This window comes from Rhea americana, unplaced genomic scaffold (genome assembly GCF_003343005.1).
Source record: "Rhea americana isolate MKP2758 unplaced genomic scaffold, rheAme1 scaffold_21, whole genome shotgun sequence".
Lineage (NCBI taxonomy): Eukaryota > Metazoa > Chordata > Aves > Rheiformes > Rheidae > Rhea > Rhea americana.
In genome coordinates, this window is record NW_028186258.1 from 2143600 (window position 1) to 2168503 (window position 24904).

The 24904-nt window shown below is 49.4% G+C and overlaps 1 protein-coding gene across 1 annotated transcript in view; it reads left to right on the forward strand.

Annotated features, from left to right (window-relative positions):
* Positions 1–2504: 2504 nt before the first annotated feature.
* HID1 (HID1 domain containing) overlaps positions 2505–24904 on the forward strand; it is a 31633-nt gene continuing 9233 nt past the window's right edge. The window contains exons 1-12 of the mRNA XM_085304553.1: positions 2505–2714; positions 10288–10437; positions 13036–13206; positions 15834–15947; positions 18896–19002; positions 19493–19609; positions 20732–20954; positions 21417–21473; positions 21568–21708; positions 22127–22217; positions 22848–22999; positions 24285–24363. Of these exons, the coding sequence (XP_085160679.1) occupies positions 2649–2714; positions 10288–10437; positions 13036–13206; positions 15834–15947; positions 18896–19002; positions 19493–19609; positions 20732–20954; positions 21417–21473; positions 21568–21708; positions 22127–22217; positions 22848–22999; positions 24285–24363 (1468 nt within the window). The 5' untranslated portion in view covers positions 2505–2648. The remainder of the gene's footprint in view (positions 2715–10287; positions 10438–13035; positions 13207–15833; positions 15948–18895; positions 19003–19492; positions 19610–20731; positions 20955–21416; positions 21474–21567; positions 21709–22126; positions 22218–22847; positions 23000–24284; positions 24364–24904) is intronic.

Genomic DNA, 24904 nt, shown 5'->3' on the forward strand with positions numbered 1-24904 from the left:
CCGGGCGGCGGCTGCCCGCTGCCCGCGGGGCCGGCGCCGGCGCCGCCGGGGTTTAGCGGGGCCCGGGCGGGGGGCTCGGCTCGCTGGCGGCCGGGGGGATGCACAAAGGAAGAGGGCCCGGCGCAGCCAGGCAGCTCCTCTCTCCGCAGCTCGGTGGAGACCTCTAGCATGGAAATGCTGCAAGGAAAACCGGCGAGAGGGAAGGGGGAGGCGAGGCCGGCCTCCTCCTCCTCTTCCTCCTCCTCCTCTCCGCCCAGCCCCGCCGCCGCCAGCGGGGCGGGCAGGGGGTCCGGGGCCGGCTCCCCCCGGCTGCTGCGGGGCCGGGGGGGGTTGGCTGCGAGGAGAAGGGGGGGGGCTGCTTGGCAGCCCTCCCCTGCTATAATCCCTTGCTGCCCCGGGGGTCTGGCTGCATCTCCAGGGAAGGCAACTGGGAAGGGAACTCCTGCCAGAGCCTGTTGGGATGCAGAGGGTGTCCTGGCCTTGTCGTGGCCTTCTCAGTAACTTTGGGCAACCAGCAGCCTCCTCTTCTTGGGATCCTTCAGTGGGGAGGTTGTTGCTTCCCTGCCTTAGCCTGCTTGGATACATTGCTCCTGCAGTTGAGTGTTTTCCTAATCTCTCTAGGTGCGGGTGTAAAGGGGGAACCCCATATAAACTACCTCACAGTATCACCTCAATGTTGCCTCTTCTCTAGCTCTTCCCTGGCCTCTACATTTGTACCATAATGAGAAATCACTGCTTCTGATACCAGCTTCTCTCCTAGGTTTGAACACAAGATCTCCCGGCTTTTTTTTTCCCCTCCCTTTTTGAAAGACGGAAGGAGTTTAAAACTGAGGGAAATCAGGATTTGTAGTTTGGAGGAGGCATTGGAGGAGTTGTGTTTGTTATATACAGGCAGGTTCAGAAAAGACTTGGGATTTTGGTGCTTGCTTTTCAGTCCAAAGAAATAAGGATTAATGAAAGTGGATTTGCTCATGTTTGCTGGTGTGGAATTTGGTCCAAAGTGGTACATTTGTCCTTGTTAACCCTGGAATCTGTGAGAGACTCTAAGGTACAAAGTAACTCATGTGCCAGTGGGTTTAGAATTTTTTTGCCTGCTGTGTGATGAAACTCTCTAGATCTACATTTGATTGCGTTACGCTGTATTGGTGCCTACAGAAAAGGCAACACAAGATGTTTATGCAAGAGCAGCAGATTGTGCATCCAGAAAAGAAGCAATGTGTGTCAGAAAACTCTGGCCAATCCAACAGTGACAGGCAGCAAAGAGCCCATGAATGATTAAAAGCAAATGCTAGGAGTCAGCCCTTGTGTACAGCGACACAGGAGAGAAATAATGCAGGGAAAACCAGAGGAATTTTAGGTGATTTGTCTAGTCTTCTAGATAGATAGACTTCTCTATCTTTATCCAGGTACTCCCAAAATTCAGTGACTACCTTGAAAGTATTCTGCCTTAATGGAGCTGCAGGCCAGCATTTGTAACTCAGCTAATGAGGGTCAATGAAGCACTTTCAGCATGTCTGGGAGAAAGCCATCTCTATATGGCTGCAAGCTGTTCTGAGCATTTTTAATAAAGAAATGGGAAAATCTTAACTGTGAAATATAACTGTCTGTGAAAAGTATTCTGTTTCTAGCTATTGCTTATCATCATTCATCTGCACAGCACAGCCATAGTGAATGAGTGAAGCCCAGGATGCAAAAAGTCCTGGTTGTCTGGCAGCAAAAGTCAGTGATATAGGACTCTGCAAAAAATAACTTTTCCCGAAGATTTTCCAAGAACGTCTCAGGTCTGACCCGTCACCCCGAGATAATCAAACGCGGCTCGTTACCGCACAGGCCGTATGCCCGCGAATGAGGGCTCCCGCAGCCGGCCGCGCGGGGCAGCCGGCGCGGTGCTTTCTCTGCAGAACGGTCGGAATTACCTCGTTTCCTCCAGAGAAACGCAGGCGGCGGAGCTGAAACGCGGTTCAGCGGCGCCGAGGGGACCCGCCCGGCCGCCCGCAGCCCCCCGAGCTGCTCGGCGCGCAAAGCCCGTGCCCCGGCGGGCCTCGTCCCTGGCGGCAGCTCACCGCGGGCGCTGGGGAACGCAAGACAAAAGCCGCAGCGGGGGGGAAATGCCGGGGAAAGGGGGGAGGCAGGAGCCGGCTGGGGGCAGCCGGAGGGGGGGCGGCGGCTGGCGGGCGGGGGCGAGGTCCGCGCTCGGCGGCGGGTCCCGGCGGGGGCCCGAGGGGAAGGAGCGGCGGGGGGGGGAAAGGAGCGATGGGCGAAGGCGAGGGAAGGGGCGCGGGGCGGGCAGGCGGGATGCTGAGGGGAGGGAGCGAAAGAGGGAGGAGACGGCGAGGAGGAGGAGGAGGGGGGGCGGGGAGGCGAAGGGGGAGAGGGGCGGGCGGCGGCCGGGGAAGGAGGGCTGGGAGCCGGGCTGCGAGAGGAGGAGCCGCCGGCGGGAGGGGAGGAGGAGGAGGAGGAAGGGATGAGGGAGGGCCGGGGCGGCATCTGCGCGGCCGGGTTTGACAGGCGGGAGGGGAGGGAGAGCCGCCGGCGCGGGGAAGCGGGGATGGCGGCGGGGCAGCAGGAGGCGGCATAAAGCGCCGCCGAGGGCCGGCCCTGCCGAGGCCGCCGCCGCGGTGCCTGGGCGCAGCCCGCCGCGCCGCGCCATGGGCAGCGCCGACTCCAAGCTCAACTTCAGGAAGGCGGTGATCCAGCTCACCACCAAGACCCAGGTGAGAGCCGCCATGTCGGGAGGGGGGGAAAGGGGGGGCCGCCATGTCGGGAGTGGGGAAGGAGGGGGGGCCGCCATGTCGGGAGCTGCCCTGAGGCGCGGGGAGCCCCTCTCCCCAGCGCTGTCGGCCTGCTGTCCGCCGCAGCCTGGCCCCGAGCTCGGCCCGCCCCGCCACGACACCGTCGCTATATTTCTTATCTTTATTATTAGCGCCCTGCGCGGCGCCGCGGGCGCAGGTGAGCGTGGAGGCCGCGGGCGCCTCGCACGCGGGGCAGCCGCCGCGCTCCCGGCCCGCTCGGCTGGGCGGCGAAGACGGAGGTGACGGCCAGGCCCGGAGCAGGGGATGCCTCGCGCTGCCCGGGTGCTGCGGCCCTGGCCCATGGCGGTCCGCGTTTCCCCACGGCGTTCTGCTTGGCCCCGGAGGCCTGGCGCGCTCGTGGCGGCGGCGGCCGGGCGAAGCTCGGGCCTCGGCGCCAGCCGGCTCGCGGGAGGGAGCTTTTTGCAGCAGAAACAGTTCCCATCTGTGACCTGTGAAAGCATCACTCCGTTTCTGTAGGCTGAACGGGAGTTAAATGAAGTCAGGATTATGGATAAGGAGGGTGTTTGCCTGGAGGTCTAACAGGTTTTGCTCTTATACTAGAAACCATCTCAGTTCTTCCCTTAAACTGGGAGCCCAGTAAGAGCAGCGTACTGGCAGCAAAGTGGCGTGGGCAGAGTGGTTGTGTCCTGCTGAGAAACCGTGTCTTAAGTAATTTGGTCCCACGGCGGAGAACTCGTGTTCTGAGCCACCGGTGGTGGTGAGGGAGCTGTGGCAACGAAGACAGCTTGGGGTTGATGGCAGAAAGTGATGTAATGGTAGGAGGATGAGGTCAGAAGGAAAAGAGATGAATGCGAAGGGGTGGCAGGTGACGAGAGAAAAATCTGTGAAATCTCATGAGGCAAAGGTTTGGACTGAGAAATGCGTCATAGAAAGCAGGGCTGGAAGAGCCTTTGAGAAATCATGTTCCTACTTTCTAAAGTAGCATCAGTTGTATTTACAGCCCTCAGGAATGTCTTTTGTGAACTTCTTAAAAATATCCTATTGTGGATGTTCCACAATGTCCCTAGGCAAGAAGAGAAGTAGACAAATTAGCGTTAGAGGGAATTCTTCCAAAGTCTCTTTTGGATGCCAGAATTCAGAGCACCTTCACCTTTGGATTCTCCTTCCTCCACTAGCAAATGTGCTTATAAAATGAAATGGGGAGGAGGAATCAAGCGTCTGTTTCTCAGTGCATCGGTTAACTAAAGGGATCTTTCAAGTCTGCTCTTCACAAAGAAAATTCAGGATGGTGTAATCTGTCATACTGCCAGGCGGGATAAGAGTGCCCCCTCCCCCAGCTGGTTTATTGACATATGCGGTGAAAGAACACAGTGGGGCTCCGAGCAAAGGGAGGAGGAAAAAGCTTCATTTTTGACTGGTCTTTGTGGTCTAGGTGAGACTATCTGCCACGTGGAAAAAGGGTGGAGTGTTGGCGCTCCCATATTTGCATACCTTAGAAGGGCACTGGTGTTTGCTTGTGCAGGATGTGTGACTGGACTCCCCTGAAATCTCCTGAGCTCCTACCAGCAGCCACCTCCACGTAACCTCCCAGCCTGTGAGTCCCTGGATTCACACCAAACTGAGATAATGGGCAGAGTTAGATCCTGGCTCCAAACTGATGTGCTCAAAATATACATCGCTTTCTCAGCAGCATGTCTTGTCTTTTACAGCCTTCTACTCTGACATCAGGTTGCAGGACGAATAGATTTTCGTCAAATCACTGGTATCATGAAACCTGAGCTTAGCAATGCCCTGTGCAGTGTTTCCAAAGGCTTTGATGGACAGAAGTGCAAGAGCAGAAAGCAGTGTTCACTCACTGATGAAAGCCCAGAGTTAACACTGAAGTTAGGTTTTCTGAAAAAGAAGATCTTAAGCCTCCAGACTTCTGTCAGTTAAAAAGTACAAGTTTTCCCACGTGGACATTAAAAAATGATGTGTAAGGAACACTGCACTTCAGTACTTGTATGTGGAGCCCAGAACTTGAAAGCCAAACCAAGTATGGACAAGAATGAAATGACTTCACTGTGTTGTGTGTGTGTTTTTTTTTTTTTTTTTTTTTAAGTTGCAAGAGAAACTATGAAGCTATAACAGCATTAAAAATGAAAAATCACTTCAGAATGACTTCAATGATAAAAGATGGCGGTAATAGCTGACAGAAGGTATCTGCATATGCTACAGATGTATAGTGATAATCACACATGGAGAAATGGAGTTGAAGATTTTTATATGATATGTATATTACATTACACTTTAAATTTATAAGGCTCTTTTAATAATAAAGTAAGCTCACATTTTTTCTGAGGATCCTTGTGTGCTTTACCACTGTGAATGTTTATGGCCACCTGAAGAAGTACCTATGAAAATGTTGGCTATGTAACGGATAAAGTGAAACATGCTGTGAGTATGGCACCGAGTCGGCAGCAGAGCAGGAAACTGAAGTTGGGAGCCTATTAATTGCTAGGGAAACATGTGCTTTCTTTTCTCAGTCAGTTGGTGATTAAACAATTTCAGCAAGCAACTGATTGGAAGATATGAAATACCAGACCTTGTGAACCAGCTTGCTCCAGTTTAATGCTAGTTGTGCCTCTGCTTTTAAACAGACAGGAAGGATCAAACAATAGGGATACAAACTCCAGCCCTTTCTTGCTCCCTGATGTGCAGCTGAAATATCACAGCAGGTTGTTAATTTGAGCATAGTGAAAGTGCATCTTAAGACTAGACAGAGATCAGTTTCTGAGTAGCCTATTCTTGAAAGTATTCAAACTTGATTCAAGTATTCAAGTTTATTGGCTTGATCAAAAGCAAACTTGTTAGTTACAGTTTTGCTCTTAAGACAACACTTTACACAGCTGACTTTTATCCTAGGCTTTTCCTGCCAGATTTCAACAAATCCCATTTTCTAGTTCCCCTTTTCAACAGTGTGCAATGCTACCCCTGCTGTGAGAGCAGAAAACTGGTGGAAAAAAACTGATTCGGAGTCTTGCCTTGGTATTCCTTTGCTGACTGCAAAGATCTTACAGAAAAGCTCACTTTTACTCTGAAACCTGCATGGAGCTGCTGGCCTTGGCCTTGAGGATCAAATGTTGCTACTTGTTAACATCTTGAATAAATCTATGCTGAGACTTTCCTTGTGCATAGTGGCTCCAAAACAGGTTGTTAAATGTCCATGAATGGCCTCAAACTAATCAGCTGGGCACAGAGAGTTGCCAGACTTCTTAGAACTCAATTAAGTGCTGCATGAATGACTCTGTGGTCATTACACCCCATAGTTCTGCCTCATTTGGGTAGAAAGGAGCACACTGCTGTTACATATTATCTGAATTTCTGTAGTAGTGTGGCTAGAAACCCTGTTTGGGGACTAAGGCCCTGCTCTCCTGTCTGGTGACAGGACAAGGAGAGTCTCTGCCCCAAATGCTATGCAATCTGGACTGCTGGGATGTTTGTTTGGGGTGTTAGCTGGAAGCCAAGGGTGAACACAATGAGCAAGACGAGCGACTGCACGCAGCCTTGATTCTTTGCTGACGGTTTGCTGCAACTTTAGAGGTGGTTTAAGATCAGCCTGTGGTAAGGACCAGTTGGAGGGATTGCTGGGAATAGGCATTCAGTGTAAGTACAGAGAGTTCTTAGTTGGGAGGAGGTTGCAAATATGCATCCGCTGTGCTTGAGTTTGTTAGGGATTGTGTCTGAAGGAAAAAGTGAAGGTAATAGTTTTTGGTTGAGGACAGTAACAAATTAGGGGAGCAGGCTGTGCCTTGCGACCTTTTCCTGTTTATGGGATGTTGTCAGCTCAACTCTTTTCCCGTTTCCTTTGACATATCCTGTCTAGGGATTGCTTGTTTGGGGCTGTGATTCTCTGCTCAGTAACTGGGGAGATGCTTGAAAATCTAACTGGCTTCCTTTTCTGATTCCTACAGTATGGTGTGTTTCAAAGAACCCCAAACCTGGAGTTTACAACTTTGGGGACATAATGACTGGAGGTGCTCCACAGGACCAGTTCTGCCTCTGTGTGGTCAGCATACAATCAGAGGTTTTTACACTTTGCCTAGGTGAACTATAGGTAAAAATAGTTACCTTCCTTGCCCCCTCTGAGATATCACATCACAAGTGTGCCTGCGGTGGTGTCAGCAACCAAGCTGTGTTTGCTTTTCCCTCCCTTCTGTGTGGAGATACTGGTTTGGGCAGCAGCTCGTTTGTCTCTGCCAGCTGGTGTGTTAACTTCAGCAGCTTTCATTTGCTCTTCAGATATCCCAGTTGTGTTTCCAGAGGAGAGTTGAGTTACTAGTCCCTTGCTTATTGCTGCAACAAGGAAGTCTTCATTCTTATTGCATACCTGGTGCAGAGTTGCTCCTGTGCAGTGTTTTGGAGGTGCATCTGGCTTGCTCTTTTCTGTGTGCTGCAGCTCTGCTGCCAAGAGAGGACACATCTGTGCTGACCCAGAGGATCTGAAGTGGCCCTAGCTCACAATATTGCTGATGAGGATTCAGCTCCTTGTGAAGCTGCAGCGCTGTAGGATTCATTCCTGCAGCATGTACAGTACCAGCACTTGTATCTAAACCTTGGTAAAGGTTCATAGTGAAGATATCCATGACAGGTGAACAGATCTTCTTCTAGATTTCTTTCCTTCTTTGTGAGCTAGGTAAAGGGTGTTGGATGCACTCAGTGTGAGCAAATGGGTATTTAGATTCCCCAAAGACTTGATGTGCGAAGTACAATCAACATAAAAAAAAATACAGTAATGTTCCGTCAAGAAGACGAGTGTTACATAGATTGAGTAGCTTCATGATGCTAGACTATTAATTAAAATCCAGAGGCTGCAGGGATGTGAGTGACTCAGTCGGTACTGAATCCGTGTCCCAGGATTGTACAAAAGGGATACCATCTGTTGGATGAGGAACTGACTCGCGGCAGCTATTAGAAATGGAAGAACTGATGTTTCAGTGTAATCTGCTTGCTAAGATGGCAGGCATGATGTTAATATAGCTGCAGGATCCAGTGTTGCAGCTTGCGTAAATGCTGTTAAGCCTCTCTCCCTCTCTCTCCCTCTCCATGTAATTTTTTTGAGGCACAGTGCTCTTCACTCCATCTGAACTGTTGTTACCTCGTGTAAAATAGCAGCTGTGTTCAACCTCTGAAGAGGCTGCATGCTAATGGTAGGTAAAGGGATCTGTGCACGCTGGAGAGAAATAGCTTTCTCCTTCCCCTTCAGATGAGGGTGAAGCCATTATTTATGCATGATCTCCAATTAGCAGCAATTGCTGCTCGCTGTTGCCAGTGGGAGCGGCTGTGGCGGGCAGCCAGGAGGTACATGTGGCAATTATCCATGCGGTTGTGGTATACGATGTGAAAGGTGGTGTAGGAAGTGTACGGTATTTGTGCATTACATAGGTTGGATTTCTAAATATTTGGCTCTCTTGGAGGAGTGTAATTTGCAGGAAAGTTTGTTTCTGGTTCAGATTCTGGAAAAGCACATTTCACTCATGTGCCGGGAGCTGAGTTCTCCTGAAAACCGGGCTCTTAAGTGCCTGGCTGCTCCTGCAGATCTCCTCTGTGGAGCTGTGCACTTGGATCCTTTGAAAAAAGTCCCTCTTCCCTTGAAAAGAAATCTGGGGGACCTTGTCTCATAATTTAGATGATAAAATGAAGAGGGTTTCAGCACTAGAACAGTGTTTAAGAACATACTTAAACAGTGTGTTTTCCTTTTTGCTTAAGGACTGGGGAGCAGCTTGGGCTGATTCATTGCGTGGTGGGAAGGAAGAGGACAAGCAATATGCAACCTCATAGCCCTGGAGTGTTGAGGAACGGAGCTGTAGGGCAGTAACCAGCCATACCAGTTTGGGGGCAGCCTGCCTGCTCCTCTCACTTTCTGGCCTTGGGGTGATAGTGACGCATCACCTGCTTGCAGCTTACGGCTGTTAATTCAGCAGGTGTTTCCTCTTCCCGAGGGGGAAAGCCAGTGCTTCTCAGTGCCAGAGCTGAGAGTGAGCTCTTCTCCCTGGAGCTGAGTCTTGGCCGCACTTAGAAACGTATCACAGAGCTGGATGAGCTTTCTGCCTACTACACTGGAGCTGGGGGGTGGGCAAGAACAGTTTAAATTAAACACATGCTCGTGTTTTTGTCCCCTTCCCATTTGATGTGATAGACGTGCCCACAGTGCTGATTATCGCGGCTAGCAAGAGCTACTGTTTGCTTTTGAGTTGTTGCACGTCAGTGGCAGGAGGTTACCTCTTGTCTTGGCCAGGCAGTTGAGGGTGTTCGGACTGGTGTTTTGATGTGCTGAGCATGCCTTGGCAGGGCCAGGGAAATCCCTTTGGAAATGCTTCCATTTTCCTCTTCTGAGTGAACTTGTGGACCCATCTTTCTCACACTGGGTGGCATAAATACACAGGAAGGCTCCTGTTACCCTTATGGGAGGACTCTTGGGCTGGATGAACAATCCCAACCTGTGTTTGGGCACTACCTATTTCTTGACAAATCCGAGCATTTAGATGGGAAAAGCCATGCTCATTTTTAGGCTGGCTGAAAAGTTAAGTCTTTCCTGATAGTTCAGAGCTCCCTGGCTTTGGATGCCTGAGATGTTGTGTAATAGAGATGCCTTTTTGCTAAAAGAAACACTATTGGCTTTTTTACCTCTGGGGGAGTGACATTATACTTGTTCTCATACTATGGGAAGGAGACAGTGGCACAAGTAAGAGAGGAGGATGTCTGCAGCAGCAGAGCCAGCAAGAGTACCAGAGAGAGGTACGTTCCCAGACACAGGGGTATGGGCTTCTCAGGCGGTGGGCCTGAAAGGAATTAGATTGCTTTTTTGGTATCTAAGCCTTCTATTTCCATTTCCCCCTTTGACTTGCACATTTAGTGCCTTTTTTTAAGAGCAAAGCCTTGGCAGGGACCAGCTGCACTGAATCCAGTTCCCCATAAATATTTGATTCAGAAAAATCAATTCTGCTGCAACTGTAAGCACTGTGGGGTGGGTCTGTCAGTTCCGGGTGTCTGTTCGTACCCAAACGTGAGATATCCCTGACTCTGAAGTCAGGGGTATTCTCTGAAGCGTTGGTTACAGCAGAGCAACTCCAGCACATGCCTGGGGCATCCTTGGCATGCTCTGAAGGAGACAGGATGTGTGACAGCAGCCTGACCCATCTGCATTGGAAAAGACTTTGTTGCACATGTCCTACGTTGCAGACAAGCAGGCGGCCTTGTGTATGTTCTGACTTTTGAAAGACTTGGAGAGTCCCAGTCTGATGCAGCTCATCATGGGAATGTCTTGCTGGTCACCCCCATTGTGGAGGGAATACTCCATTTGAGAGGTCAAATCAGCCAAAGCTCTGGTAACAGAGGTGTCAAGCTATAAAACCAGTGCCAGTATGTTTTCTCATTTATCCTCTTATGTGTACTGCTGATGCTGGGGTGGCCCAGGCCTGAGCCAGTCATTATGATGTTTAGACCTAACAGAAGAGGAGGTCTGTGTCTCTAACTGCTATTTGTCTTTCTACAGCCTGTGGAGGCAACAGATGATGCTTTTTGGGACCAGTTCTGGGCAGATACAGCCACTTCAGTGCAGGATGTATTTGCCCTCGTACCAGCTGCAGAGATCCGAGCAGTGAGAGAAGAATCCCCTTCAAACTTGGCTACTTTGTGTTACAAGGTAAGGAGATCACCTTCTTCTTCCTTGGTACTCTGCTGATGGAGGGGGACTGACCCTGGGCCAAGAGTCCTGTGGCACCCACGACCCTCTTATGTCTGGATTAGAAACTTTAAGATGTCCCGCTAAGCAGAGTTAGACTAGGGGTTGTGGTGGTGGCTACTGGCACTCCAGGTATGCTTGCCAAGCCCTGGCTTCTTGCTTGACTGGCAGGCATGCCCGCTGGGTGAGGGTGGCACATTGGTTTTGAGTGTGGTGGCAGGTACCAGTTTATTTCCTTCCACCACACTCTGTGCTGGCTTGTCTCTGTCTCCTCATGATAACTCTCAGCTCTTCCTCTCTTGGTTTACCACAGACTACAGCTGGCATTTGCTCAGTTTAGAGCTTTTTTTCTCATCCCTGAACTGCATCTCATCTTGCACCCTTGAATCTTGCCTGAAATGTTAACTTCTTTAAGCTTTGGGAACCTTGTACCAAAACTGTATTTATATGGTGCGGCTGGTGCATCTGTTTCCCTGTCTGCATCTAACTCTCCTCATTGTGTATTAGTTCTCCTCCAAACTCCTAAACTGCATAGGACTGTGCAGTTTGTCACTGTAAAAGTCCCTGGATGAAACCGAAGGAAGTCTTAAGCCTTGTCTTCCTCCTTCTGTTATGTCAGCATGTCCCTTGTGCTGCTTCTGGTATTGCCACATCCTCATGGAGTGCAAGGGACATTGACTTGTATTTCCCACTCTGCCAGAACCGGCAAGCTAGTGGCCAAGCTAGTGAGTGATGTCTTAGGCTGCTGAGGGAACAGTCTGAGGAGACTTACTCTGCCTGGGAAAATGAAGGTGTTGATAGTACTCTTGATTTGAGTCATACAAAGATTAGCCTTGAATATGGAGTGTTGGAAACATGCAGAATGTTATTTGGCAATTTTCAAATGGCTTTTGCTGTCCTGTTTTTCTTTCCTGTCCTACAAAATGCAAAAGGGCACTGCTGAATCATAGTGAAGGTCACTCTGACTAAGTGTCTTGCTTCGCACAGACTCTTGTAGTGAATGCCTGAGGAAGAATATAAAAATGAAGAAAAATGAAGTGGTCATTCCCTAGTGCTGGGCTCTGGCAATTAGCAGCTTGGGAACTGAGAAGGGCTCAGACCTATGCTAACTGCTTAAAAAACAACAACAACAAAAAACCCTGTGTCCTCTTTCCCCCCAAAATAAGACTAAAATGTGGGCTGTTCTCCCTATTGGAAACAGATGTGTTGGGAAACCTGGTCACGTCAGGGCTGTTCATCCAGGAGCCCTAGATCTTAGTATGTCAGGGCAGAAAGGCCTGCAGATTCCTGCAGCGCTGTTGCCAGTCTGAGGGCACTGACTTGCGCCCCGTGCAGCGTGGTGCTGGGCTTAGCAGTTCTGCACGTTTGTGGAAAGCACAGCAGCATGGCTGAAGTGTCAGTTGCAGTCGTTCTGGAGGCTCCATCTATATCTCTGCTGTGCACGAGCGTGCCCCCAGAAATATTTAAGTGCAGTCACAGAGCAGTGCATGGATAGACTGAGAATACACAAACAGCACTTAAACACTCATTAAGGCAGTGACGTAAACTAGCAGAGTCAGTGACCCAGACAGTCTGCTATGAAAATAAGCAGGGACACATGGTCCCATGAATTAAAAAGCTACAATTCAAGGTAAATCCTTAGTAAATGTTTCAGCTTTCATTCCCTCTCTCTACCCCCTCAGGATCAAGGATTAGGAGGAAATGTGTGCAGGTACAGGGGGAAAGGAGGTCTCCTTTTCCTGTCTGGTTACAGGCTTCTATCTTTGCCTCCTGGCACTGTGGTCGCCCTCTGGCGAGACCCACATACCTTTTATTAAAAAAAAAAAAAAATAAAAGCCAGGTGCTTGCCTCCCTTGGCAGTTTCAATATTGATCAAATGGACTGTGGAGACTCAGCGCAGAAGCTCTTTCCAGGGCAACAGCCCTATTCACAGGCTGAGGCGGGGAAACCTGGGCTGCCACCCTCCTGTGCTGCAGTATAGCAGGGAGCTGGGCCTTGACAGACTCTTCTGGAGCCCTTATTCTTATCCATGGAGGCAGCATCTTTGCTCCCACCTGCTGAGTCAGGAGAGGTTCCTGCTGTAATCATGAGGGCACATACGGATGTGTCGAGCTTTGTGTTTCCATGTAATTGTCCCCGGCTGGTGCCTCACATCATGCAGTGCAAGGCTGCTGCCTCAGTCCTGGCCCGAGTCTCATGCGTGTGATGTGACTGTTTAATCCGCTCTTTGTGGTGCGTGCTGTCATGGAAGGAGCCTGTGAGAAGGGACGCTCCAGCGGTGCTGTGGCCCTCTGTCTCGCATGACCCAACACGTGCTGTGTGGCACACCCCAGCATGTGAGCAATCTTGCAGCACGGGAGCAGAAATTCAAGAGGGTCCATTTAAGATTATTAGCTCTATTTCTGCAGTTTTCCAAACAGCAACAGAGAGACTTTACTACTGAATCTGGGGAAGACAACTTAATTCTATGTCATGATGTCAAGAGCACATCAGGCCTGCCCAGCTCTTGCTCACATGTCTCCAGGCTAATGCTACTTGCCTTGGTTTTGTTTCCCTTAGGCTGTGGAGAAGCTGGTGCAGGGAGCAGAGAGCGGCTGCCACACGGAGAAAGAGAGGCAAATTGTCTTGAATTGCTGCCGGCTCCTCACACGTATCCTGCCCTACATCTTCGAGGATCCAGATTGGAGAGGCTTCTTCTGGTCAACTGTCCCTGGGGCTGGCCGAGGAGGGGTCTGTCTCTTGGCATTTATTCTTCTTTCTGGAGAGTGAGGGGGAGGTTGCAGGGGGAGACCCTATATGCTTCTGGGGGCACCTTATTCCAGTAGTGCCTGTTTGATTAGAAACTAGATGGTATCTCCTAAGCTAGTTTCCTCCCTTTGATTCTTGCTGCTTTTCCTCTCACCTTCAGCTACTTTGTTTAGCACAGGCTGCTGCATCCCCTGGTTTTCGCTTGGGTGCAGCCGTAAGAGTAGTATGTGAGTAGTGTGAATAGTGCTGGAGAGGCTCTTGGCATCACATTGTGACTCAATACTCTGTTTAGGAGCAGAGTGACGTGGTTTTAACTGGGGCCTAGCTTGGTAGGTGAAGCCCACAACTGACCAGGAGTGATTAAAGAATTAAGGAACTGAGGACTGTTTCCGGCTCTCTTGCTGATGTGTATAACATTAGGGGAATCTCTAAACCTCCCTGCTTTTTTTGTCTCTGGAGAGTGGGCACAATGGCACTTTGAATCTCCGTGTGTCATGGGTAAGTGCTTTGGGATCTTCTGCAGATGGGAGAAATAGTGCTGTAAAAACAGTTGTTAAGCCAGAAATACTTATTTGCCTGCTTGTTCCCTCAGCAGCTGTCTTGTCCTACGTAGAGAGCTCTGTGCTATGAGTTTGGGTGTGCAGGCCAGTGTGGCTGAGCTCTGTGCTGAAGAGGGTAGTTCTGCTCGCTTAACGTGGACTGCACTGTTTTGAGGGAGGGCTAACAGGGATCAGCAGTGGCAGGTACAGCATGAACCTTGTGCCAGTGCCAGTCTCTGCCTGTCAGCTCTTATCTCTTTTGCCTGAGGCCACTTCAAGGGGAAGGTCTGGGTGATGGAAAGGGAAGTGTTTGCTAGCTGTTCTCTCTGTTATATGATCTGTGAGATGGGGAGGGTGTTTGGCCACCCTTTCATCCCGGTAGGGGCTGGGGGGTGCCCCAGAGGCTAGACAAGAGAGAAGCTGAATCCAGCCTGTTTTGGGGAGGAAAGCAGGATGCTTGGTGCTCTGAGCCAGCCAGGCTGCTTTTACCACTGTTTCCACTTTGTTCAGTAGCTAGAGGAGAGAGTTTCTTAGCCTTAGAGTGGTGGGGTCGCCACCAATCTGGCTCAGCCGCATCCTGCTGGAATGGGAGCTCTCCCAGTGCGTCGTGACTCCCGGATGTTAGCAGGGCTGTTGTGATTCAAGGTACAGAAGCAGCTGTAAGGTTGGCTGCTCCCTCCTGTAAGGGGCTGAAGGGAGCATGAGTGTGAATGAGTGCTGGCTCCGAAGCAGGGATGCTGGACTTAGACAAGGACTGTATTTGTGTGTGTGTGCGTTGCTGTGTTTAGGAAGAGAAAGGGTAACAGTTCTTGAAAGATGGAAAACCGTCCAGAGATCTCTGGGGAATGGGATGCCTTCCCAACTGGGTACAGATCTATTGGCTTCTTATGTGCCACCTATCTTAGATATTTTGGTATCCAGAGCCTGCAGGGATTTTTCCTGGAAGCTGAGGCTATGTTAGTGTAGACCTTTTATTTTTTTATTTTTTTATTTATTTTTTTTTTTTTAAAAAGAAGTCCTCTTGGACCATAATGCTTCTCTTTCAATTTCCAGCCCAAGTAAAAGCATCCTTGCTGCCTGCTGGCTCCGACTGTTGTCTCTGGGCGTCTCCTTACATACGGGATCTGTTTGACAGTGCTTTTCCCGACAGATGTCGGAGCCACACAGGCTATTATCTCCTTAGCTGCCTGCTGTGATTTTAGAGCCGCGTGTCATGTGCAGGCTGACAGAGGCCTGGCTGAGATAGATAAGCCCCTGCCATTCCTAGTCCCTGCCTTTCCCTCCCGCAGCAGCATGTGCTGGGGAAGGCCGTGCATCCTGGTTGCTCTTTGGCAGGCAGGGCCAGAAGAGGTTTCCCTTGGCAACAGCTGCAGAGGAGTAAGTATGCATGAGCCAAGCACAATTGTGCAGTGCGGGTTTGAATGCTGTAGACAGCAAAACCCCCTCTGCTGCCGTACTGGTGCTGCCATGGCAGGCTGAGGCGGCCCTTGCTGAGCATGGCACCTGCTGCCTGTCCTGTTCTGTCCCCTTCAGTTCTGGGCAGCCCGCCCTGGCCTTTGAGAGGTTTTATGCTTCTTTGCACTGCTATCTGGCTTCTTCCTATCCCCAACTCCTGTGTGCCTTCCAAAGCACCTTCCTCATTTTCTTTTATGTCTCTTCTCTGTAACTAACTTCCTTTCCTTTTGTCTTCAATAAGCCAAACTTCAGGAGGCTGGACTAGATGATCTCCAGAGGTCCCTTCCAGCCTTACTGATTCTATGATTCTCCATGTGGCAAGGTCCAGTGCAGCTCTTCTTCCCAGCATCTCTAGGCCTGGGATCCTCACCTGTTCAGTTTGATTGGTCTCATTAGAGAGCTTGTTTCCCACTTAGTCATTGCCTCCCAGGGAGATTCCTTGTCTCTACTGGGTGAATTTTGTGTGTTTTTTTTTCCTGCCTGTCCCTTTGAGAGTTCTTGCCTTCCTGTGTGTTCATGGGGGGTGTACTTTCTCTGGCTGTGTTATACTACTGTTACTGTGTGCTCTTCTCTAATCCTGGATTGACAATACTCTTCCACATTTCTCACTTTTAGGGGGATGAAGATGATGAAAATGCCCGGCCGCTGGCTGAATCATTGCTCCTTGCTGTTGCAGATCTGCTCTTCTGTCCTGATTTCACTGTGCAGAGCCACCGGAAGAGCACAGTGGTAAGTTGGATCACAAGATTATCTGCATAGAGGTAGAAGATGGAGGGCACCCTAGAAGACCTGAGCAGATTCCTGCAAATGGGCAGACAGGAGAATACTGTGTCATTGAGTTTGAGCACGTAGGAATTAACACTCTTTGACATTTTAGTTTGACTTTATGCCATTTGTACCTTCTACAGCAGATATTTGATTTAAAACAATCCATCATCATTTTAACCAAGTCTATGACTAAAGCCAGGGCCCTTGTGCTAAAGGTAAATGATAGGACATCAAAGCAGCAGGATAACCTGTACTTGTAAAATCTATTGAGAACCTACAAAGAGAAAAAGCAGTGGAAATAAAAGCATTATTATGTCTTTATGCTTTGTGTTCAGAGCTTTTGTGTCTTGTCTGGTTGGAGGCTATCAAAGGTAAACTCTTGAGTTCTTTGGAGGTCGGTCTGGGGGATTCCTACATCAAAGAAACTATTAAAAATGCCTCTCTTGGGGGAACAAAGGGAGCCTGTGGCAAAGTGAGCAGACACAAATGTATGTTGATACAGGAAGCTTCTTTGTGCTTTGCCCTGCTTGAGATACTGCTGTGAGCATGGAACAGGCTGGGGAGAGCCACAGGAGCAAAGTGTTTTGGGACAGCTAAGTGAATCCTAACTGGAGTGGCTGTCACTTACCTGTGGCATTACAGCTCACCTCCTGGGAAAATGTGATTGTACTGGCAAACAACTGCTCTTCCGTTGCTCCCTGGAGAGCATAGACCTTTAGTACCTCGTTTCCACTGGCACGTGGTGCAGCCTAGGGATGGAAGCAGCTCTGTTTCCTGATTACAAGTGCTGTGACATAAATGAGTAAACAACCTCTGCTGTGTCTTTCCACCTCCTCACCCTCTTCCTATTGCTGCAGCAAAGGCAAATGTATCCTGATCTCTGTGGTCTGTCTTTACTTCAGAGGAGTTCTCTGAAGCAGGGATATCCTACCAGTGCTAAAGACTGATTCTTAGGTATCTCCCCATCTCTCACTCCCTCTCCCTCACCTCGTGGCCCCTGCCATGTGTATTTATTGTAGGTCCAGTCTATAAACAAAATTGGGCAGCCCTTCTTTTTTGTATAGCTATGAGGTTAAGTGCTTTTTGTGTGTCTGGCTTTTTTTTTTTTCCTTCTTCTTAGAGAGAGAGAGGCTAAACCACTGTGTACTTTGATGGCAAAATTCCTTGACAAACTTGAGTATTGAATAGTTGGCTTTATTTATCTGGATGGTGGAAATAGTTGAAATCCTTCACCTGGGGATGAAGGAGCAAGGTGGGATGAGAGCTATGCATATGCTCAGGGTAGGTGGGAGTATGGCTGAAACAGATGGGAAAGCCCCCCACAGCACCTGTGACTTTTCTTCTGTCAACAGCCAGCCTGACTTTCCAGGGCTTTGGGCAAGTTGAATTAGGCAGTGGAATGGTGGATGCTCTGTGATCCTTTTTGTCTGTTGCTTGTAGCATCTGTGGCCTGTGCCTTGTTGTTTTCCTCTCCACATTTGGTCTGACCTGTGCTCTTGGGTCTGACTGCTGGTTAAGGGGGGAGAGATGGGTAGAGCCACCTCATGCTCATGGCAGAACTACATATAGCCCCAGAGCCACAAATGGTGGTTGATGGTTGCTGAAGCAGAGCTGAGAAAGGAGGAAGAGTGACTGCTAGGATGAATGGGCAGAAGAGAGACCTGGCAGTGACTGGTACTCTTTTGCTGTTTGCTCTCCTCTTAAATCAGTTCTGGAACTATGGCTAGAGATTGGGCATTCCTCTGTCATGGGAAGCCTGTGCCTGTGTATTGTATCATTTACCTGCAAAAGCTGGGCTCTTTGAATGCATCAACACTTGCTGCTTTAGGCCTGGGCAAGTGCTATAAAGATGCCTAGTAACTGTCTGTTAGGAGCTGTCTCCTCCTAATATTCATGTTCTCTTGCACATGGTAGAAATAGGTATATGGGTATAATTGCATTTCTTTCCATGAGGTCTGTGCCTGACAAATGATGTTGAAGATTTAATTGTGGGGGAGATCTGGGGCACTCCAGTTTCAGAGAGTTGTTGTGAGGGACTGGGTGAGAAATCTGATTGCAGGCAAGCTCCAAACTATCTGTAGGAGGTGAGTTGGAAGGCAGGAAAAGCCTGGATTGTGGAGGAGGTGCAGTTGCTCCTGTCTCAGCAGTAGCTGCTGTTGACACGCTGGTTTGTGGCAGTCATGGTTGGGGCACTAAGTGCATCTTAGCTGCTCTTGAGCCCCACTGTCCTGAGGTCAGTGCCTTTTTGGAATGAAGGGAGGTTGTGCAATGGGAAACCAAAGCAATTAGGAACACAGTCCTCTGAGCTGCTTTTCCTGAGTGTGGAGAGGAAGAAAGACAGGCAGGAGAGTTTACTTAATTAAACCTCTGAAAAAACAGTCAAATTGTGCCAAGTGTCCTCGATGTGAGTACATTCATGTGGGCCTTTGCTCCCGGCTATTCGTGGGGTAGAAGCAGGTGATTTTCAGTGCCTGTTTGTATCCTCTAAGCTGCTTCAAACCTGACCTGACTGACCACGAGAAAGGAGAAGGGTAAGCTGCTGGGGTTCATCTCCTCAGGCTGCAAAGCAATTGGGAGTCCTGCGAGGAGCTGGATCTCTTGGTGTCAGGTGACTCTTCCCAGCAGAGACACCTAGCATTGCTCCTTGGCATGCTAGAGAAAGGGCTTCATCCAGCAAAGGTGCTCAGCATGTGTTGAAGATGACAGGTCCTCCCTCTGTGGTACTCACTGGCTGACCCTGGTGTGTATAGCCTGATGTCTGGATGCTCATCTGCTGTTTTTTTTTTTTTTTTTTTTTTTTTTTTTTTTTGCCATTGCTAAGGAGAGGGGCTGAGCTGCCTTGGATGCCACTAGGACTGTCAAATTCTGCTCCTGTCTCCTGAACTCTGACCTCCTCCTTCTTCCCGTAGGATACAGCAGAGGATATCCACTCCATTGACAGCTGTGAGTACATCTGGGAGGCTGGCGTGGGCTTTGCGCATTCTCCACAGCCCAGCTACATCCATGACTTGAACAGGTAAGAGGATCAGCAAGGGCAGAATGGAAATAGGCTGGACTTGGGAGAGAGGGAGCTGTGGGAGGTGGTTTCTCTCTGCTCCTCAGGATATCAGTGATTTCCAAGGGTTTTTCTACTTGCTCCTTTCAGAGTCAACAGGGTTAGCAGCGCAAAGAAATTCCAGTCTTACTCTTAGATTGCAGACACTCCAACTCCCAGATCCCACTGCAAGAAGCAATGGGAGCTGGTAAAACGTTGCTGCTTTGAAACAGGCCGGGAACTCTGTGCTGTATTTCTTTTTCATAAAGTAGCAATTCTGCTTAATGTTTTGGGTCAGAGACAGCAGTATTGCTTCAGAAATTAAACTGGATATCCAGGTATCTACTGGAAGTACTGTGTAGCTGGGACTGAGCCTTCCTTAAGGGTTGTTGTGGTAAATGATTGTGCCGCCTGTGCCCTGTCCCTGCTCCTAGATGACTCCAAGACTTGGCCTTTTTTCCCCTTCTTTCAGGACAGAGCTGCTTAAGCTTCTTTTGACTTGTTTCTCTGAGGCTATGTATTTGCCTCCCTCCTCGGACTGCAGCAATGCCAACCCTTGGGTGCAGTTCTTCTGCTCTACTGAGAACAGGTGAGAGTAGAGGGTGAGATGCTGAGTGCCAGAGGGAGAAGTATCTCCATATGCCTCCCAGGGAGGACATTGGCAATGGGTGACATTAGTACTTGCTCCCTCCAATATCCAGGGGCTCTTGTCAATGCATGGTGGCTTTCCTTGTCCTTTTTCTTTGGCTTTGTTTTACCTTACCATTAGCCTCTTTCCTTATTGAAAACTGTTCCTCGGCAGCAAAGGGAGGGATATGAGCACAGTGCTCAACAGGGTCTGATGAAGGACTGGTCCTTGTTGTGCAGGTCTCTGTTCCCCGGCGTGGATGCTGGTGCAACACTGCAGAGTGGGGTGTCTTCTGGTGCTCTGTGGCGGGGGAATGCTGCCCTCTAGTGACGTTGTCCTCTCTGGGACTGTCAGCTCCCCAGGTGACATTTACCCATCTAGGGCAACATAGTCCTGGCTAGAGGCAGCCAACTTAGTTTTCCAAAGTCTAGAGAGCTTTGAGGTCCTGTCTCCTTTTCCAGATGGTTGGACAGAATCCATGAAGAGGCAACTGCACCTCTTTCACCTCCCCTTTCCTTTCAGTGCAGGCCAGGAACCCAGCCAGGAGATGCAGCATTGGCTCTCATTTCTGTGTTGCTCAGTTCTGGGCCCTAATAGGTTAGCTGAATTAGAAAAGATGCTGGTGTTTTGTCACAAAGATGGAGCAATACCCAAACTCCTCCAAGTAATTCTTACAGACCTGAAGCGTGTTCAAATATGAGACCCGCTGTGAAGGTGTAATAGAGCAGGGCCAAACTGTTGCAGTTGCCGAGCACAGAGCTGAGTTGAGAAGTCCACAGGACTGGAGCAGTGGAGAAGCAGTCTGTACAGCTGCATGTTTGGCATGGTGCTGCACAGACTTTGCTTTTGCTCAGCTCAGCAGCTCTGCTGCCCCTTTGTTGTGTGCTGAGCTAGTCTGTCTGCAGACTTGAGCTAGCTGGAGTCTGTCTGTACCTGCTGTACCTGTGTACCTGCAATCATGATTTGCTGCCCTCCCTCTGTCCTGCTGTGTTTGAAATGTGAGCTTGGCCCTTCCTTTCTCTCCCTAAGGCATTGCCTTTTGCTCACTGCTCCTGCTTCCTGAGAACGTTTCCTCCTCCCTAGACATGCGCTCCCGCTCTTCACCTCGCTCCTGAACATTGTCTGCGCCTACGACCCGGTGGGGTATGGCATTCCGTACAATCATCTGCTCTTCTCCGACTACCGTGAACCCCTGGTGGAGGAGGCAGCCCAGGTGCTGATTGTCACCTTGGACTATGACAGCTCCACTAGTTCGAGTCCCACTGTGGATGGCACTACCACTGGCACAGCCATGGATGATGTGGATGTGAGTGACACCGGGACCTTTCTGTGCAGCTCTCCTGAATGCCTCTCTCTGTGGTGGTTTTATGTCATCTTGCATTGAATGTTGACCTGTAGAGCCCAGCCACACTCCTCTTCCTTGCAGTCTGAAGTCTCTTATCTGCTTGGTGGCAGAACTGACCCTTATGTGTATTTCTCTGCTGTCAAGTGCTCTAGCCCAGTCCTATAGGACATTAAAGAGCCACGAATGACCAAACCACTTGATTTTGATCAGTGTTTTGAATCGGTATCATGTAAGCAAAAAGCCCTTAACTTTACCAGTCCCTTGAGGTACCCTGTTTTCTGGATTAATTCCAGTTTAAAACTGGATTATTCAGAGAAGAAAGCTGAAGTGAGAGACATCAGCTGCCAAAGCCAGTGGCTAAGCTTGACTGCCTGAATCTGTCCTGTTGCCAATAAGCATTTTATTCATTTTCTTTAAATGCAGCCTCCAGGACCAGACAATCTATTTGTGAATTATCTCTCGAGAATACACCGAGAAGAGGTAAAGTGCTTGTGTCATGAACTGCTTCCTGTCTGGCTTCATATTGATTGCGCTTGCCCTGGGCCCACCACAGTTTTTTCTGGTCTGTCAACAGGATTTCCAGTTCATCCTGAAAGGAGTGGCCCGCTTGTTATCAAACCCTCTTGTCCAGACCTACCTGCCAAACTCTGCCAAGAAGATCCAATTCCATCAGGAGCTCCTTGTCCTCTTCTGGAAACTCTGTGACTTCAACAAGGTGTGGGTCTGCTTATTGTTGAGCTTTACCTCTCCTTGCCTGTTGCCAAGAGCTTGATGTGGCTCTGGCTAGATCAAGTCCTGGCAAAGGCTTGTGCAATCCACAGAAGGGTTTACAGGAAATCTGTGGTACTAGGGTCAGCTGTGCTTTCTTTCCCAGGTGGGCTGTGGGGCCTGGCCCCAGGGAGAGCTTGTGAGAGGGGTCGTAGCTCCTAAAGATCAGTGCCTGAAGTAGATGCAGGAGCAAGTGTTAAAATAACTCTTCAAGTAACATGGAAATAAAAGGCTGGTGTCTGTACCAGCCTTTCTAACAGCCTTAAGAGACTGGTTAGGTTAAAGCTACCTTGCCTTGAGTCCTGTGGATAGTGGAGAAAACCAAATATGCTTGTAGTTGTCTGAAATCCTCCCCTTTCTTCCAGAAATTCCTCTTCTTTGTGCTGAAGAGCAGTGATGTTCTTGACATCCTTGTCCCAATCTTGTATTTTCTCAACGATGCCAGAGCAGACCAGTGTAAGTTGGTTATTTTCAACAGCTGGGGCCATCTGTGTTTAGTAGTTAAGCTAGAATGCTTTTAAGATGCTTCCTCTCTGCTGTTCAGTTGTAATTGTGGTTTGAATGCATATTCGTAGTTATCTACAGGCATGAAGCAAGTGGAGTGTTTCAGTTAGCTGAATGTTAAATTTTGTAGTGGGCTAGAAGCAGGACATGATCTGTACCATAGCAGAGGGGAAGAGAGATCCTTAGCACATACTAACCTGTTCAAGTCCTTAGGTCTAAAACAGTGAAGAGGAAGAAATGAGTGACTTGCTCTTGCCTGGGTGTAAATCAGGCATAACTCCATCGCTGAGTGGTAGGAGGAGAAGTCAAATCTTTCCCACTAGGATGTTGATTCTACATCAAGAACTTTTAATGAAGAAAAGCATAATCCGTGTGAGACTTACGTTGTACTGACTTTATAAACATGCTCAAGACAGATGGTGGTACTGGAGGTGGAGAGAGCTCTGTGTGAGATGCCCCTTATAAGGATGCCCTGGTCTATGCAATTTCTCTTTCAGTCATAGTGTTTCTTATTTCTCCTCTGTGCCAGCCTCATCTTTCCAGGAGCCCACAGACTTCACCGCAATGTCTTTGTTTCCGCAGCACGAGTGGGCTTGATGCATATTGGGGTGTTTATCCTCCTACTCCTCAGTGGGGAGCGTAACTTTGGTGTTCGACTGAACAAGCCGTATTCTGTGCGAGTGCCTATGGACATCCCTGTCTTCACAGGGACCCATGCGGATCTGCTCATCATAGTGAGTACAGCATTAGCACTCCTCTTCTGTCCCTTCTCATTCCTCTTTCATACCCCGCCAACAACTTTTCTTCCTCTTCCTTCAGTATATTGGTCCTGCCTAGGTTGCAAGTCCACCAAGTAGCTAGGAAGTATGTGAGATACATCCGAGTGCTAGTGGGATCTTTGCCTCCTGTTAGTCTGAGGTGATGTCTGTCAGGGGACATGTCATACAAATGATCCCAAAGAACATGATTTGAGATGGTGTTGGACTGATACCTAAAGGAGGGTCTGGGGTGGGAGGGATGAGTGATGGGTCTCTGGTGGGCCTGATTTACAGGTGGGGAAGGCAAGAGTTATGTTGCATTGCCAGTGTAACTAGGGTTGTGTGAAGCACATCTGTCAGAGTGGGGGCAGCAGTGATGCCAAGCTCTGCCCCACAGCTTTGGGCTGCTGCAAGTTTTCATTCATTCTAAGTCAGTAGTGCTGAGTGTCATAGCAGTGTCAACAAACAGAGCCCTGCAGCTGGCAGTGCCTGCTGCAGGTAGCAGCTCTCCTGGCATGTCAATGCTTGTTTCAGACCAGAAATTCTCAGCAGCTTCTGATAAGCCTCCAGAAGGAGATTCCCATTAGAAGGAGTAGAAGGAAATCCACCCACCAGGACTATTTTTGGTGCTATCTGTTTTGCTATTACTTTCCATTAATTTTAGATCATCCCTATATTCCCATTATGCTGCAGGCTTCCTCTAAGGGAATACCTACCAGAGAGGGGAAGGGCAAGGTTGGAAGTGTCTGAACTGGTTGTGGGGCAGTTGTCTTTCCATGTCTGAGGGTGTAGTTCAGAAATGTGGGACAAATATTTGAGCTGGATGTTTGTACTAAAATCAAATATGAAATCATTAGCTCCTTGGCATTTCAAGCAGCTATCATTAGGATTCAGAGTCAACACCCATTAGAGATGAAGAGGATAGTTCTTACTTCCTGGTGTGTGTGTGTTGGGGGGGAGCTAATCAGACTATCTGTGCACTCTGGAACAACTCACAGTTGGTTTCTCTTTGTGATATTGTAGAGTCCTAATCACATTCCTAAAGGATTCCTAGGAAATGAAAGCTTGCACTCCTGGAGCGCAAGTCTGCAGTGAGAGCAACCTTTCCCACCTGTGTAATTGTGCAGTATGCAGGGCCCTGCCTGGGAAGGAATGGTGTCAGGAAGTGATTAGTGTGGAGGTGGCACGGGTTTTGGTCGAGAAGGTGCTTTCAGCAGGGTACTGGCACTCCCCTTGTTCAAGAAATCCTTCCTTGCTCTAGGTCTTTCACAAGATTATAACCAGCGGGCACCAGCGGCTACAGCCTCTCTTTGACTGCCTGCTGACCATCGTTGTGAATGGTAAGTGCCTGGCTATGCAGTGTGAAACAGCCTGTAGAGGGGTCAGCTCTGTCTGCTTTCACTCTCCTCCCTGGGGCCGCTTCTACTTCTGCCCCTTAGCATTCTGCCCCAGAGGCCGCTGCTGGAAATGGGGACCCTCAAGGCTGGAGGTGCCTGCTCAAGATGAGCTCTGCCTGCAGGAGTGGTGCTTGGGCTTAGACAGGCAGGTCAGCGAGGGGGACAGAGGGATCCCCGGAGCCCCTCTGGGGTGGCCATAGCCCATGCAACCTGGTGAGGATGGTGGCAGTGCTGTCCCTTTCCAGCAGGGAGTGCCACCTCCCTGCAGTGCCAGTGGCCTCCTCTGAGTCTAGTGGGTGTCTGGGTGATTCGGGTTGTGCGGGCCTTTTAGCGAATGCATCAAACAAAATGTTCCTAGTCTAAAACTGCACAATAAGATTTTAAAAATGGAAGAGCCTGCTTTTGTTAGATGGTAGCCCTGTTTAACCTTTCTCATATCTGGAAAAGTTTCTGTGGAACCCCACTGAGCTCAGATACTCTGTGA